The sequence below is a fragment of the Anguilla anguilla genome, chromosome 1 (assembly GCF_013347855.1).
Source record: "Anguilla anguilla isolate fAngAng1 chromosome 1, fAngAng1.pri, whole genome shotgun sequence".
NCBI lineage: Eukaryota > Metazoa > Chordata > Actinopteri > Anguilliformes > Anguillidae > Anguilla > Anguilla anguilla.
Window position 1 is genome coordinate 32,322,750 of NC_049201.1, and position 14,857 is coordinate 32,337,606.

The 14,857-nt window shown below is 39.5% G+C and overlaps 1 protein-coding gene across 2 annotated transcripts in view; it reads left to right on the forward strand.

The window, feature by feature from the left end:
- Positions 1 to 14,857, forward strand: part of ccdc180 (coiled-coil domain containing 180) — an 89,277-nt gene that overhangs the window by 41,807 nt on the left and 32,613 nt on the right. For both annotated transcript variants that reach the window (XM_035429967.1, XM_035429977.1), the window contains 7 exons: positions 7,671 to 7,844; positions 8,217 to 8,332; positions 8,679 to 8,805; positions 8,991 to 9,033; positions 9,359 to 9,450; positions 9,660 to 9,847; positions 14,202 to 14,377. In XM_035429967.1, coding sequence (XP_035285858.1) covers positions 7,671 to 7,844; positions 8,217 to 8,332; positions 8,679 to 8,805; positions 8,991 to 9,033; positions 9,359 to 9,450; positions 9,660 to 9,847; positions 14,202 to 14,377 — 916 coding nt within the window. The remainder of the gene's footprint in view (positions 1 to 7,670; positions 7,845 to 8,216; positions 8,333 to 8,678; positions 8,806 to 8,990; positions 9,034 to 9,358; positions 9,451 to 9,659; positions 9,848 to 14,201; positions 14,378 to 14,857) is intronic.

Here is a 14,857-nt window from a genome sequence, read left to right on the forward strand (position 1 = left end):
TACAGCCTGGCTTGATTGACAATTCATTTATTCCATAGGTGAGAGTATAAGCTTTCTAACGATGTATAACACATCTGATTTTGCTTTTGGAATAGTGTTTTATCGGTCAGCGTAACCGAAAATTTTCTTATCGCATTCACTTACGCATTCACTGTGGTAACAGTCGCTAAAAGACGCTGCACCTAACGAAACTTTGTCAATGATTTTTCATAATTTTTTGGAAAATACTATTATTATTATTATTATTATTATTATTGACCTAGACAGACCTAGCTGACATCGTTTTCTGGAGCAAAACAGAAGCAAATAGTATCATTGCTTTACTGTCTCTGTCTCTATCTACTGTAAGGAAAAAAAGGACGTCTCTCGAACATGATGAAAATGTACAGCGTTTATTTCCAATACCAGCAGTGACAAAGCGCACGAATGACACTTTGATTTCAGCAGAGTCCGACTGAACCACAAACCTTTCCAGAGGCTGCTTCTTATTTGTTTTCAAAGCTTTGAACAGGGGTGTTGAATACACATACTAAGAAGGGTGTAGTCAGTTTTGTAACACCTATCAATTAGGCCGTAGTGTATTGGCCGTCCTGTTGTGATTGAATTAGCACGTCTGTTGACTTGGATGGTTCCCAATCTCTCACTCCCGGTCGCTATTCTACCATTGTACCAACTGTATTGTGATAATGATAAGATCAAGGGAATGTGTGGCCAGCAGACATATTGGCATCAGAGACAGATTTCTTACACTACTGAACACATAAAATTTCATCATTGCTATGTAAGTATTACTGCTCAAAATTTTTCGGTTTGTTCCGTTGCTACCATAATATGTGACAGGTGCTGGTGTTTTGGTCCTCAAGTAGGGCAAGGTCATTTTTCAGTTTTTTACAGATTATGAAAGTGCAGATTATAAGCTTTCAAGCGATGTGTCATACATTGAAATCTGAAAATAGTTGAAGAAGATATGCTTATTTGAATGTTGGTACTCCTAAAATCAAGTAGCAGAGAAAATCCCTGTGGCAAGTGAGTGCCACCCCTCCTGGTTTAAAACACACTCACGGGAGACAACCGTTTTCGTTTGTAGCACTTCCGTGCTCTTTTATTAAAGGTCTCGGCTTTTTCTCAAAATAACAAAACAGAGGTTTCGTAGGTGTCTTTTCACCGGCGCTCGTCCTCCTCTCTGGCTTCCGGTCTCTCTTTTAAAAACCCCAGGCTCACTGTTGAAAGCAATCAGAGGCAATCAGCGCAATTAAACAATTGACAATTATCGGCACTGATTACCTCCACCTGACAGTTGTGGCGAAGGATCCGAGAGCCGCTCCTCTCACACTCTCTCTCTCTGCAGCCGACACTCAAACCACGCCCACTCCACCACAATCCCCTTGAAAGATCTTGAACTTTTCATACTTCTCACAGGGAGATAATGGGTGGGAACAATAGCTAGTTAACTCCACCCCAACCACTAGAGTACCTGTCAATCCTTGCCCATTTAGGGGTTACCCTATTTAAAGCTTTATAACTCCAGATGTGAACACCACAGAGACTAGATAAATGTCTGAAATGAAGCAATACATTTGTACCATTTATAATATTAGCTTAGATTACTTTATATTCATAATTTTGTAAGAAATAAAGTGCCACAAATGCAATGGTCAAGGCAAAAAATCTAAAATGAATTTGCTCCTTTTTTATTTCGCAATTAAATACTGGGAGATTGCGGGTTAAAGTATACATGTCCTGGATCAAAAACATCTTGACCACAAGTTCATAAATTCGAAGGGTGGATATGTAGAACTACTAAAGATCTATGAAGCAAAAACTAAGCAGTGTACCCAGCATCTCCAAATCTACCCAAAATGTCTAAATTATTAACACTGGTCTAAAATAGCTAAGGGTCCAGAAACAAATCCAAAATCTCTCCAAAAAGGAATATAATGCTTTTTGTCCATTGTAAAGCATATGAGCCCCTTATGAAGGTTTAAGATGAAACATAGATATAATTTAAACATAATGCAAAAATATAGTCACACAATGCTGCACAGTACCTAAATGTGTAATAATTAACTCTTGTATGTATTTCTATACTCTGTACACTCCTATGTTTTCTTCTATGGGAATGGGACGATATGAAAACTATTTTCAGCCGTCCACCACGTTTTGGCAATGTTTCAACACTCTCCTCATCACTGTTGTATGCGTCACAAAAACTATTACACTGCTAACTAACGCTTACATTAGAGTGTGAAATATCCACATTACATAATACCACTAACCTATTTAAAGACACTCAATTTCTAAAATAACGTATATAACCGAAATATTTTGAGCAGTAATACTTACATAGCAATGATGAAATCTTATCTATGTTCAGTAGATGGAAACAGAGACAGTAAATCAATGACAGTTCTATCCGCTTCTGTTTTGCTCCAGAAAACGATGTCAGATAGGTCTATCAGCAAACATATGGCTTAGCTATGCCCAGAAATCCTCAATAATAATGGTATTTTCCAAGGAATTACGAAAAACGTAACAAAATTATGTTTCATTAGGTGCAACGTCTTTTAATGCTACCATATATAGAGCGAATGCCATGGTAAGAAAATGTTCGGTTACGCTAACCTATAAAACGCTATTCCAAAAGCAAAATTAGACATGTTATACATCGTTAGAAAGCTTATACTCTCACCTACTGATTGAGCGTCCGCCATTGTAGCAACCTCACACAGTAAACAAACATAGGCTACTACCACACGGCTTTATTTATGGGCGGTGGCTTGACCGAAACAAAGTGACAATAGCCAATGAAATCAAACATGCTAATTAAACTGCACCCCCATCATGCCTCCAAAACCCGGCTGTAAGAATCACTAAAACAAGCCGACTTTGCTGACAAATTATAAGTATTTAGTGACCCTAAAAATGTTGTTTATTCCATTGAGTGACTTCTTCAACACTTTAACTTTAGTAATATGAAAAAAAGGAAAACAGTAAAAAAAAAATTAAAAAACCTTTTTTGCCTCCTAGCGCGATTTCAAGATTTGCGACTTGCGGACCTTTTCTCCAGCACCCGTCACATATAACAAACTTACTTGTGTCTACAGCTGCAGTTTCTCGCTGCATTTACTAATATTGAATATAAACAAAAGACGCAATTTATGCTGTAGTCTGCCAATGTCGAAATAAATAATACGGTACTCTGTGGGCAGCACGCAGGTAGCAGGGATGGCGAGTTGATATTTCGTTTTTTTTCTCTCGTTTTTTCAATGTCGTATTTATTATTTGAAAAATGTATCATTATTCTATATGCCTCTGGGGCGCTCTGAAATGTGCATTCTCTGCTAAGCTGAGCAATGGATTGGAATATGTGTCTGATGTAGTGTTGCACGGTATACCGAAACTTCAGCACCTTTTCGGTAGCCTACTTAAAGAAAAAACGGTTCGGTATTATAATTTTCCAATGTTCGGTACTTTTAGGTCAAATATAAAAGCCAGGGAAATGTGTCTCCCGCATTACTGATTGAGAGGATGAAAGGTGTAATTTGTCAGAATCTTCGCTAGATGGCAGTAGAAACTAACGTAGCCAAGTCAGGTGACATGCACTTGTCCATTCCTCCTCGTTGATACAGCGCAAGCTTTGACTCAGTACACTTCAGTAGCAATAGGTGTTCTAATTTGGAAATATTTTGTTATAGGAAGATGCTATATTGATATTAAAATGTGCTGTTTTAGATCTATTTAAAAGTGAAGGTTATTTAGTTCACAATTGTTAAATTTTTGAAATATATTTAATATATTTTTCTATTAGTGTTGTAACACTATAGGCCTATGCTTATTAATATGTTGAACAGGCTTCAACTTAAAGGTTGTTAATAACCCAGGTTGTTCATAAACCGTGAATTTGAAAACGAGGTCAACCCTTGTGGACATTATGTTTCTGATCTATTAAGGTAATTTCAGTATCGTTAGGTACCGAGTATCGAATCAGTATTGTGTATGTTTCAAGTATTGTTTCAGCATCGAATATCGTGATACTAAACCTGGTATCGGTATCAAAGTCAAAATTTTGTATCGTGACAACACTAGTCTGACGCCTTTTTTTGTTGCGGTGTGGACGCACTGCAGCTCTACATACACGCCGGGCCATCTAAGTGTTACGACATGCCATCTAAGTATTACGACATAGTAAAGGCCTTTACGGCAAGCGGCTAAGACACATCCATGGCAATGCAACTAAGTAATCCGACAGTGTCTCTTAGCACAAAATTGGCCGTCATCAATATTTTATACAATCATCATGATATTCAGTAGATATGTTGGGTGAAGGTATATGATCATGAGGACAAAACCATTTTAAAATCGCTCCATAGGGGGCGCAATAGTGCCAATGCTTGGACCCCTCCCAATGCCGCTTGCGGCTTTAATTATTATTGTAGTTGTAGCATTTATTGTATTAATGATGTGCTGCTACTATTACATCATTATTGATGTATTATTAGTAAACTCTTCTGTAATAGTAATGATAATAATAATTAGTACTCACTTTGTGGTATATACACTAGCTATTAAGTGTAGCCTTGACAGTGCATTCCCAAACGTTAGATCAATATAGATTGGAAGTTTTTATCATGGTTGCTACAAGTCTAGATAGTCTAGTTTTGTTTCACCATACATGTAACCGTAATATGATCGTTTGCTGAAAATAACGAGCATTAAAATAATGGGTGGCTTGCTTCACAGGCACAAAATGGCATCTTTTCAATTTTTTCTATGTGTCCTATTGGCTAAAATAGCATCACATGTACTATGGTTCAACATTTGCCATTGTTGCTATTTACTTTTCATTCCCCATTCATTTTCTGTGGGAATTTTTTCCCAATAAAACTTTAAACATGAGGAAAACTTTTTGGAATTTCAAAAAGATTTGAACAAGCACACTGCTCTGAAACAAGCTGAATATTATGAAGTTGGAATAGTATGTCTAGCTGAAATGTTGTAGGAGGAGTAGCATGCAGAAATTTAGGCGGGAAGAAAATAAGAAGAATAATAATAAGTATGCATGAGAACAGACAATGGGTTGCTATAGCAACCACACTAATAAGTATGCTAGAGAACAGGCAGTGGCTTGCTAAAGCAACCACACTAGTGATAAGTATGCAAGACAATAGGCAGTGGTTTGCTGAAGCAACCACACTAATAAGAATAATAAGTATGCAAGAGAACAGGGAGTGGATTGCTGAAGCAACCACACTAACTATATCTGGTAAGCACTCTTGAATCTAGGTAAGTTTTCTTGAATCTATCTAGCTAACAGGATTTGCCCTACTCCTCAAAAGTTACTATCTCTCACAGTGTTATAAAGAGTTATAAGTTATCACTATTCATGAGGCACACTACAGAATTGTGGGCAATTGCCTGTCCTAGAAGAGAAATCACGTTGAACGGAACACATTTGAACCAAACAACTTGTTGCATGGGTGTGACAGGAATATTTTTTATGTGCGCACAGTACATTTTCTCAAATCTCAAATGCGACAATATTGTCACTTTACAGCCCTGATAAATGCTAAGGTTACTTAGTGTTAAATAAAACCACAGGGTTAAATGCAGCCATACTACCTTGCACCCTGCTCCTGCTCCAGCAGCCATACCACCATGCACCCTGCTCCTGCCAAATGGCTGCAGCTAAGCAAGTGTGGGCTTGGTTAGTACTTGGATGGGAGACCACCAGGGAATACTGAGTTGCTGCTGGAAGTAGTGTGGGTGGGCCAGCAGGGGGTAATCTTCCCTCTGGTCAAATAAACCCTAATGCCCCAGTGCAGTGACGGGGACACTGTGAAGTAGGAGATGCCGTCTTTCAGATGTGACGTTAAATCGAGGTAAATTGAGGTCCTGACTCATTACATTACATTACATTATAGGTTCTTAGCAGACGCTCTTATCCAGAGCGACTTACAACAAGTGCATTACAAAACTCAGAGACAAGCGCTTTACAACATTCCTGCAAGAGAGCTACAATAGGTATAACTTTGCTTAGGTATAAGTGTGAATTGTACACCCTATTTTTTTTTTTTTTTTTTTTTTTTTTTTTTTTTTTTTAGAAAAAAAAAAAAATGTTAGAGGGTAGTGGGGGGTGATGAGGTGAGATGTAGCTTGAAGAGGTGAGTCTTCAGTCTACGTTTGAAGACGGCCAGGGTCTCTGCTGTTCTGACTTGCACAGGAAGGTCATTCCACCACCGTGGGGCTAGAACAGACAGGAGGCGTGACCGGGTGCTGGTGCGAGCCGGGGCAGGGACCAGGCGACATGTGGCAGCAGAACGGAGAGGTCTAGCTGGGGTGTAGGGTCTGATGAGTTGACGTAGATAGGGAGGGGCTGACCCCCTGGCTGCTTTGAAGGCAAGCACTAATGTTTTAAATTTGATGCGAGCCATCACGGGGAGCCAGTGGAGGGTGGTGAGCAGGGGGGTAACGTGGGAATGTCTGGGGAGGTTGAAGACCAGACGCGCTGCTGCGTTCTGGATGAGTTGCAGGGGTCTGATAGATGATGCTGGGAGGCCAGCAAGCAGGGAGTTACAGTAGTCCAGGCGGGACAGGACCACTGCCTGGACGAGGAGTTGGGTCGAGTAAGTTGTGAGGAAGGGGCGGATCCTCCGGATGTTATACAGGAAGAACCTGCATGAACGTGTCACTGCTGAAATGTGCTCGGTGAGGGACAGTCTGTTGTCCATCACCACGCCAAGGTTTCTAGTTGAGGGTGATGGTGTGAGGATGGTATTACCTAGGGAGATAGAGAGATCAGAGAGAGGGGAGTTAAGAGCCGGAATATAAATGAGCTCTGTCTTACCTGGATTGAGCTTGAGATGGTGGCGGACCATCCAGCTCTGAATATCACTCAGGCAGGCAGTGATGCGGGCTGAGACCTGTGTGTCAGAGGGTGGGAAGGAGAGAAACAGTTGTGTGTCATCAGCATAGCAATGGTAAGACATACCATGAGCTGTGATGACAGGGCCAAGGGACTGGGTGTAGAGAGAGAAGAGGAGAGGACCAAGGACCGAGCCCTGTGGGACTCCGGTGATGAGGGGGTGTGGCGCAGATACTTTACCAGCCCAGGCTACCTGGAAGGAGCGATCTGAGAGGTAAGACTCAATCCAATTGAGGACTGTGCCACAGATCCCCATTGCAGATAGGGAGGACAGGAGGGTGGGGTGGTCGACTGTGTCGAAGGCTGCCGATAGGTCCAGAAGTAATAAGACGGAGGAGAGGGAGGCTGCTGTGGTCATTAAAGATCTCATGACACTTATTGCAGACAGTAGGGGGTTCCCCGTGACCTGGCTAAATTCCAAATCTGGCTCTCGCAAACTTTCCACCTAATCATCCCCTGATTCAATTGGCTAAAAAATGTTCTCTCCCTCTCCACCTTCGCTAATGTGTGGTGAGCGTTCTGGTGCCAAATGGCTGCCGTGCATCACCCAGTTGGGTGCTACACATTGGTGGTGGGTGAGGTGAGTTCCCTTTCATCACTGTAAAGCACTTTGAGCGTTCAGAAAAGTGCTATATAAATGCAATGATTCATTCATTCATTCGAATGTAAATTGAAAAAATATGAGTTCTTTTTAAAATTCTAAATTCTCTTTCTCTCTTTCTTTCCCTCTCACTTTCTCCCTGTTCAGAGAGCATTTGAGTCTTTGGCTAAGAGGGTTGGTGCACTGAGTAAGGCTCTGTTTAGGTTTGCCCAAGGGTCAATGCACATGTGGGAGGTGCACATTGCCAGGCTGCAGAGGCAAGAGCAGAAGCTACAGGAACAGATGGAGGAGCTAGCGCATACCCATGAGCTGAGAAACCAGGTAAACTGTGCCCCTCTGCCATGTCCATTGCCAACAATAACAGGTGGGCTCTTTACAACCCAGATAACCAGTGGCGCTCAAACTAAGCATAATCCACATAATCAGGCAAGCTTTGTTCCTTTGTCAAATCCATTTCTTAAAAATAACAAGGCTGGCTCAACCATAACCAGTCATAACCACATGCCAGACAACCAAGTGAGGCCATGCTCATAATCAGCATAATCAGCTAGCTCTGCCTTTCTGTCACATTTATGACTAGAGTAACCAAGTAAAATCTGGATCACCCTAGGCTCTTTACTTAGCTTGAGTTGTTTCTGGGGTAGATGAGCCCCCTGGACCCACCTGTTCTGCTCTGTTTTATCTCCCCTGCAGACGAAAGAAGCTGAACTGGATATGATGCTAGACCGGCTCAGACAGGAGAGCTCAGAAAACACCCTCCGAATTTCACTGGACAAAGCTCTCCATCTCCTGGAGGAAATCAAGAATGGGTAGGCCTGTTTGCATAACCTTGGGTTCAAAGAAGTAGCAGTTACTGTATATCAAGATTGTCCAGAATCTAATGGAAAGTACCAATTTCTACTTAAAGTGTTGTTTGTAACTACATTTTCTTGTCGATTGAATCCATTCACTTTTCTTTGAGGGTAAATGAGGTGACAAAGTCTACTGATGACGTTTAATTAAATATGAAGATAACTATGTTTTTCTTCAGCTGAATCTGTAAACCTATCTATAATGGAGATATGTGCAATTTGTTCAGCTGCAACGCAGCAGACAGGTCTTCCTGCCGTTTTCAGTTCGATGAACTAGGTCTGAACATGTTGTAATACCCCACAGATATATTACCTCACACAAGGAAGAGGTGGATACTGTAGAGAAGTACCCTGCCTCGGTGCTGAAGGAGATGCAGACATACAGCAAGGCTGTTAGTGGATACTTCAAGGTCAAAGAGATATATTGTCAGGTACAAATACAATGCACTTTTCTCAAAGGAATCACAGGCCGAAAGTGCATCTCAGTTTCCTTCACCTGATTCCATCACTACCTTTGGTTGCTTGGATGAAATGAACAATGTGATGCAGTGTGGCATTGTGCTGCCAATATTTAAAACATTCATCTTATCACAATTTTTTAAACTTTCTTCTACAGGGCGCTGAAAATCTCTTCAGCCAATTCCCTTTTATTGACCTTGGTAAGATTTTGTTGAATGGACCTCGATGTGACAATCACCCGAATCTGATTGCCACCCTTCTTTTTTTTTAATTGCACAGGAAATTAATCATATGAGGCATAATTCCCTCATAATTCCCCTAGGAAAGTGGATGTCACCAATTATCTAATTAATCTAATTCTTTGGGTAATCTTTTTTGGTTTACATTTTTGCAGAGGGAAACAATAGCAGCCTTTTTGTTTTTGCTCAACCCTCATACATTTTATACATATAAAGTTTTGTGCATAGATTAATTTTTACACAGAAACTCAAGTAAAGAGGCATTTCAGATCTTTGTTTATGTCAGATATACTCAGGAATGTCCTTGAGGAGAGAAGAGGACAGTGCCATGGAGTCGAGGACCTGACAGGCTCATCCTCTGAGCTGCTCATTGCAGAGGTAGAAATTATCTACATGTATTCTCACACAGTAGTACCACACTGTAAAAACTTTTAACTTTTGCTGTTTGACTAACAAGGATGTGCAAGCATCTGTTTTATTCTTCACAAACAAACAGTTTGTTTTTTGCTTGTTAAGAAAAAAATAGCCATAATTAAGGAGAAATGTTGATTGAATACCAGGCACAGTTATGATCCCTTTTTATATAGGATAACACGGACTCCCCTGAAGAGCTTTATGATTCTCCAAATGAGACCTTCACGACCTCGAGAGGAAATTTGTACAATGCACAAAGTTTTAGGGTGCAGTGGGAGGCAGATGGAGAGCAGGTGCTGAACCTCTCCGAGGTGCAACTGGTGGCATTCCCAGAAAGACTTCTGGTTGAACTTCAGAGAGAGTAAGATCCCGTTACACTAATAAACAGCACTATTATATGTAAAAAACAACGGCAATTATTAGGGGTCCAAAGTGCTGGAACCTATTGTTTTTCTTATGATTGGGATTATTTGGGGTCCAAGCACAAAGTGTCTGATAACTTACGAAACTGCACAGTGGTCAAAGGTTGCTTGCTTTACAGGAAGGAAAGATTTTGGCACCAATTGGACACTTGATGACGCTCAATTGAATTGAATTCAATTTTCCCGTTTGGCTAAGAGATATTAAACCAAAGTTAACCGACAATAAACTCTCCTCACAATAAACAACTTTTCCACTGAAAAGGTGTGTTAGGTAGATTTTCCACCATTTTTAATAAATTAAAAACTTAAAAGACATCTCCTACAAAATTTGACCAATTTGCATGACACTTGGCATTCTGCATCTACTCATATTATCTTAAAAATTATATTAACTAAGTTGCTATACTTAAAAATGTTCCTGCAGGAAGCCAGTGAATTTGCATGTTGGTGTGGCTTTTTACAAAACAACTAATAAATCCCAAAAGGTTTGGCATAAAGAGATGAAACTTGGGTGGGTCTATTGATTGCTCACTGCAGGTAAATGCAAATAATTCAACAAGTTCAGCCACAGTGTGGCGCTACAGAGCTCAACAATTTAAAAAAAATCAGCCTGACGTTTCTCTTCAGTATGAATATGTCTATGTACGATTTGGACATTGCCATCTTGAATTGTCAGCCATTTTGGTTTTGTTCATATTTCACTTTCTGACTTTCACCTTGTTGATTTACATGCAAATTGGGACACTGATTTATGGTACCTCCAAACCACTAGTCATCAAATATGGTGCCGATTAGCTACATGGTGGCGCTTTAACAGTCTACTGAAATTCCACAAATTAAACAAAGTCCTGCTCCGTTTGACTTAGCAAACAGTCTCAAGATCCCTGTTTATATAGAGAATAAATTTGCCTCAAGGACCCAATATGCTAAGATTAAGGGTTTGATTACTGTTTTGATTAAATTATAAAAGACTTAAAAGACATCTTCTTGACAGTTTAACTAATTTGTACAAAACCTAATTGTAGCATGTATGCACAAATATTATATCTTTAAATATTATACAAAAAAAGTTGCTACGCTTAAAAACATGCCCTCTGTAATAACAAATTATCATGTGGGTGTGGCTTTTTTCCCAAGAAGCTAATAAATACCAGTTAGACAAAAAGTGATTAAACTTGGTAAGTCTATTTACAAATACATCCTGAGGACCGCCTTGAAGAATTGCTCCAATTAAACCACAAGGTGGCGCTATGGAGCTCAACTATTTAAAAAAAAAAGGAAAAACAAAAAAATTCACAATAGAGGGTATGCATTGACGTCACTTTCCCACCGGAATATGCCCCTTCAGTCGGACGAGTGGCAAAACATGCTGCGGCATGGCTGCCTTTAGTAGAGGAAACTGCAAAACCGGGAGTAAAACAAATTATTCTCTGCTTAAATTAAAGGCAGTTGGACTCGACAGTGATCCTTACAACTTACCAAAGAACCAGTGGTCCATGGACATTCAACAAGAAATCGGCGCTATCTTTTTACAGACTGCCGAAAGCTAAAGAAAAGAGAAGCAAATGGATCACTGCAATTCGCAGAAACTACTGGAATCCAGGCACCGAAACGTGGATTTGCGGTTGTTATTTTGTGTCAGGTATGTTGTATTTTTGGGTAAAAGCGTACCTTAATTTATATGCTTGGCTAGCTAACATTATCTAACCATCCCCCGTTTGTTTGTAGAACACAAGGCTCATCATCATAGATGTTTCTTAATAAATGCTGACAAAAACTTTGCAGTTACACATAATATAAATGAAAGATGAAAAGCTAAATATTGAATTGATGAGTAGTCTATACAGCAGCTACCTAACTTAAGGTATGATTTTACCCAAAAATCCAACATACCTGACATAAAATGACAACCGCAAATCCACATTTCGGTGCCTGGATTCCAGTTGTTTCTGCGAATTGCAGCGATCCATTTGCTTCTCTTTTCTTTAGCTTTCGGCAGTCTGTAAAAAGACAGCTCCGATTTATTGTTGAATCTATTTGTACAGTCAATCGCACAACAGCTCTTTTCCATTTTAGATGTGTTTTTTGTGTTTTCGCGGCATTCAAGCTGAACGCTAACGCTGCCACTCAGTAGTCTTTCCGCCACTCAGTGGGTGTAACCGCAGTGACTCCCACTTGCTGTGACGTTATATGCATACCCTCTATTCACAAAAATCAGATTTTCCTTTTAGACATGATAAGTTTGCATGACTGACTAAGTGCCTCATTCAGAATGTAGTTTTTTTTTTTTTTTTCATTTTCATACATATTTGATTTGATTGGATTTTGAGTCCCTAATTGTTGCTTGCAGCTATATTTATTATTCTTCCCTAAAACTGAATCATAGAGCTATGAAACTTCACCAGTAGGTTTATATGCACCCCCAGTACTTAGGTTATCATAATTATGCCAACTGGCCAGATGGTGGTGCTGTAACGCAGTAGTTTACATTTTGGCCCATAACTCCTGAGTCGTGTGGTCTCAAAGCAAAATTACATTTTTTCCTCAAGTCGATATCTCATGCCGAACAAAACGGATATTCCCAATTTAATTTGAGTCATATTGGATTTACTGCTATTTTGAATTTTTTTGCTAAACCTACTTAAGCAAAATACTCCTGGGCCGTTTGGCCTATCGTCACCAAATTAGGCTTGAAAGAATCTCTGCGGACTTGCCCTCAATAATTATTTAAAAAATTTTGACTTTTAAAAACAATATGGCCGCCATACATCAAGCAATTTTTGGTACAGACAAACCAGCTGTAACTTATGAATGCTTTGTCTCATCATCATTAAACTTGGCCTACATGTGGAATGGTTGATGCAGCATAGCAAATTTGGTGGCCCATTGCCAATAGATGGCACTGTAAGAGGAAAATACATAAATCTCCCATTGGATGAACAATCATTAAGTCATATCTGAAAAATATGGCCGCCATCAGTGTTTAGTGGGCATGTGAAAGGCTTAGCAATGGCTGATTCTCATGAAACTGGAATTTTTGTTGACCTCAAAGCTAGGAACAACCATGTACAATTTTCAGAGGCTGAAAATGTTTGTACCATTCATTCAATGTGTGTTGTTAGAGCTTAAAAATTCATAATTTTTGCATGCTGCTTGGACCCCATTAATTACCGCTTGCGGTGATTATTATTATTATTATTATTATTATTATTATTCTGTGATAAAAGTGTTTGCCCAGCAAAAACTCCATCCTAGATTAACAAAATCTGGCAGGTTTATTCCCATTCCCATCTGCTACTGAGGTAAGCAAAAATACCCAGATTGGCCAGGTGGTGGTGCTATAGGAAGAAAGTTACATTCTTCTATTCCTCAACTCTTTTTTCCTCAGATAACGTGGGTCGTCATTAAATTTGCCTCAAGAACCATTAAAGTCCACCATACTGGATTTTTTGCAATCTCAAATTTTTTGAGAATAATTGAAAAGATATCTCCGCCTCTACCGTTTAAAGTATCAACATAAAACTTGTATCAATTTGTTCAAGAGTCTGTCCATAAAAAGTTAATATAAAGAAAGTTGATACTAAGTATATATAAGTAGCTTTGCTGCTTGGACCCCAAATAATGCATTTTATTCATGATTTACTTTTTATACAACACCCAAAGGACTGGATGCAGACAATTGTTTGAACATATAGCGTAGTCATACTATTTTTGGTGTCACAGCTGAATTACAAATTTTTTCCACTATAAATGATTGCCATTTCACTTTCTTGTGACACAAACTTTGAATGACCATATTCTCTTAAGATGGTAAAATGAAAAAACACAGGGCCAAGTTACATGAATTAATTCAGGAAACACTGGGTAGCATTGCTTTGGAATACAGCTTGTTTAATTTGTGTGAGCTAAGATAGCCAGTATTGTTTGTTGTAAATGGCCTCACTTTGATATCAGAATGGAATGCCTAGATTTAGCATGTTTTTGTTAATGGCTTTTAGACAGTGCTTTGTATGTGTGAGTAACTTACCATTTTTGTATGTTGCAAAGGTTCTTTTTGTTGGGATTAGATGTAACTCTCCATAACGTATACAGTACATATAACATGTTGTTTAACATATACATATAACATATACAGTACTGTTTGAAGCCTGACATCAGTTTTAAGGTTTCTGTTATAAGTCTATCAAGTTTTTTTAGAAATAAACCCCCCAAAAATGTCCAGTTGGATGCATCTTGTGTGTTTATAGGATTTAATAAAGCATTTCATGGTTGTATTTTAATCCTGCCCTGTAGTGTTCGTGTGGCATACTTCATTCACTTAGAGGACTGGTATCAGATGGCACTATTCAATGCTCTGAACATTGTGGCAGCCAAGAGGGAGGAGCTGAAATCTGGGCTGGATCTGCGACTGCAACTCCAGCAGTCCCGGGCCAAGAGGATTGAGGTGGACATTCACAATGTCCGTGCCGGTGAGAAAACATAGCAGGCCTGGCCACCTGGCCCCTTTAATCCCTTCTGCAAATCTTTTCTGTGTAATTGCATAGATTTTGATTTAGAATGGCACACATCTACCCTATGGAATTGTAGGTCTGCAATTCAGCTTTCTACTTTTCCCCAAGCAGGTTTCTTTTCAAACCATTCATAAATGGATGCATTTTTATGAGTTGTCCTGGTCCCGGATTAACAGGCAGATACATACCCTGGACAAATGAAAACTGCTGTACAAGGGGTTTAAACTTTACATTAACATCATTTAGACTTGAACTTGCGTAGCATTGGAACAATTTCCCTACCTGCATGATTGGAGACATCAGACATTCAGGTCTTAGGAGTTCTGTGATAAAATTGGTCTTAGCTGGTGGTTTAACCCTAGCTAAAGCTGTTACAGCTGTCTTACATGAGCAGCTGGATAACTGGATAAGGAAGTACATTCAGGCCGTCAACCACAT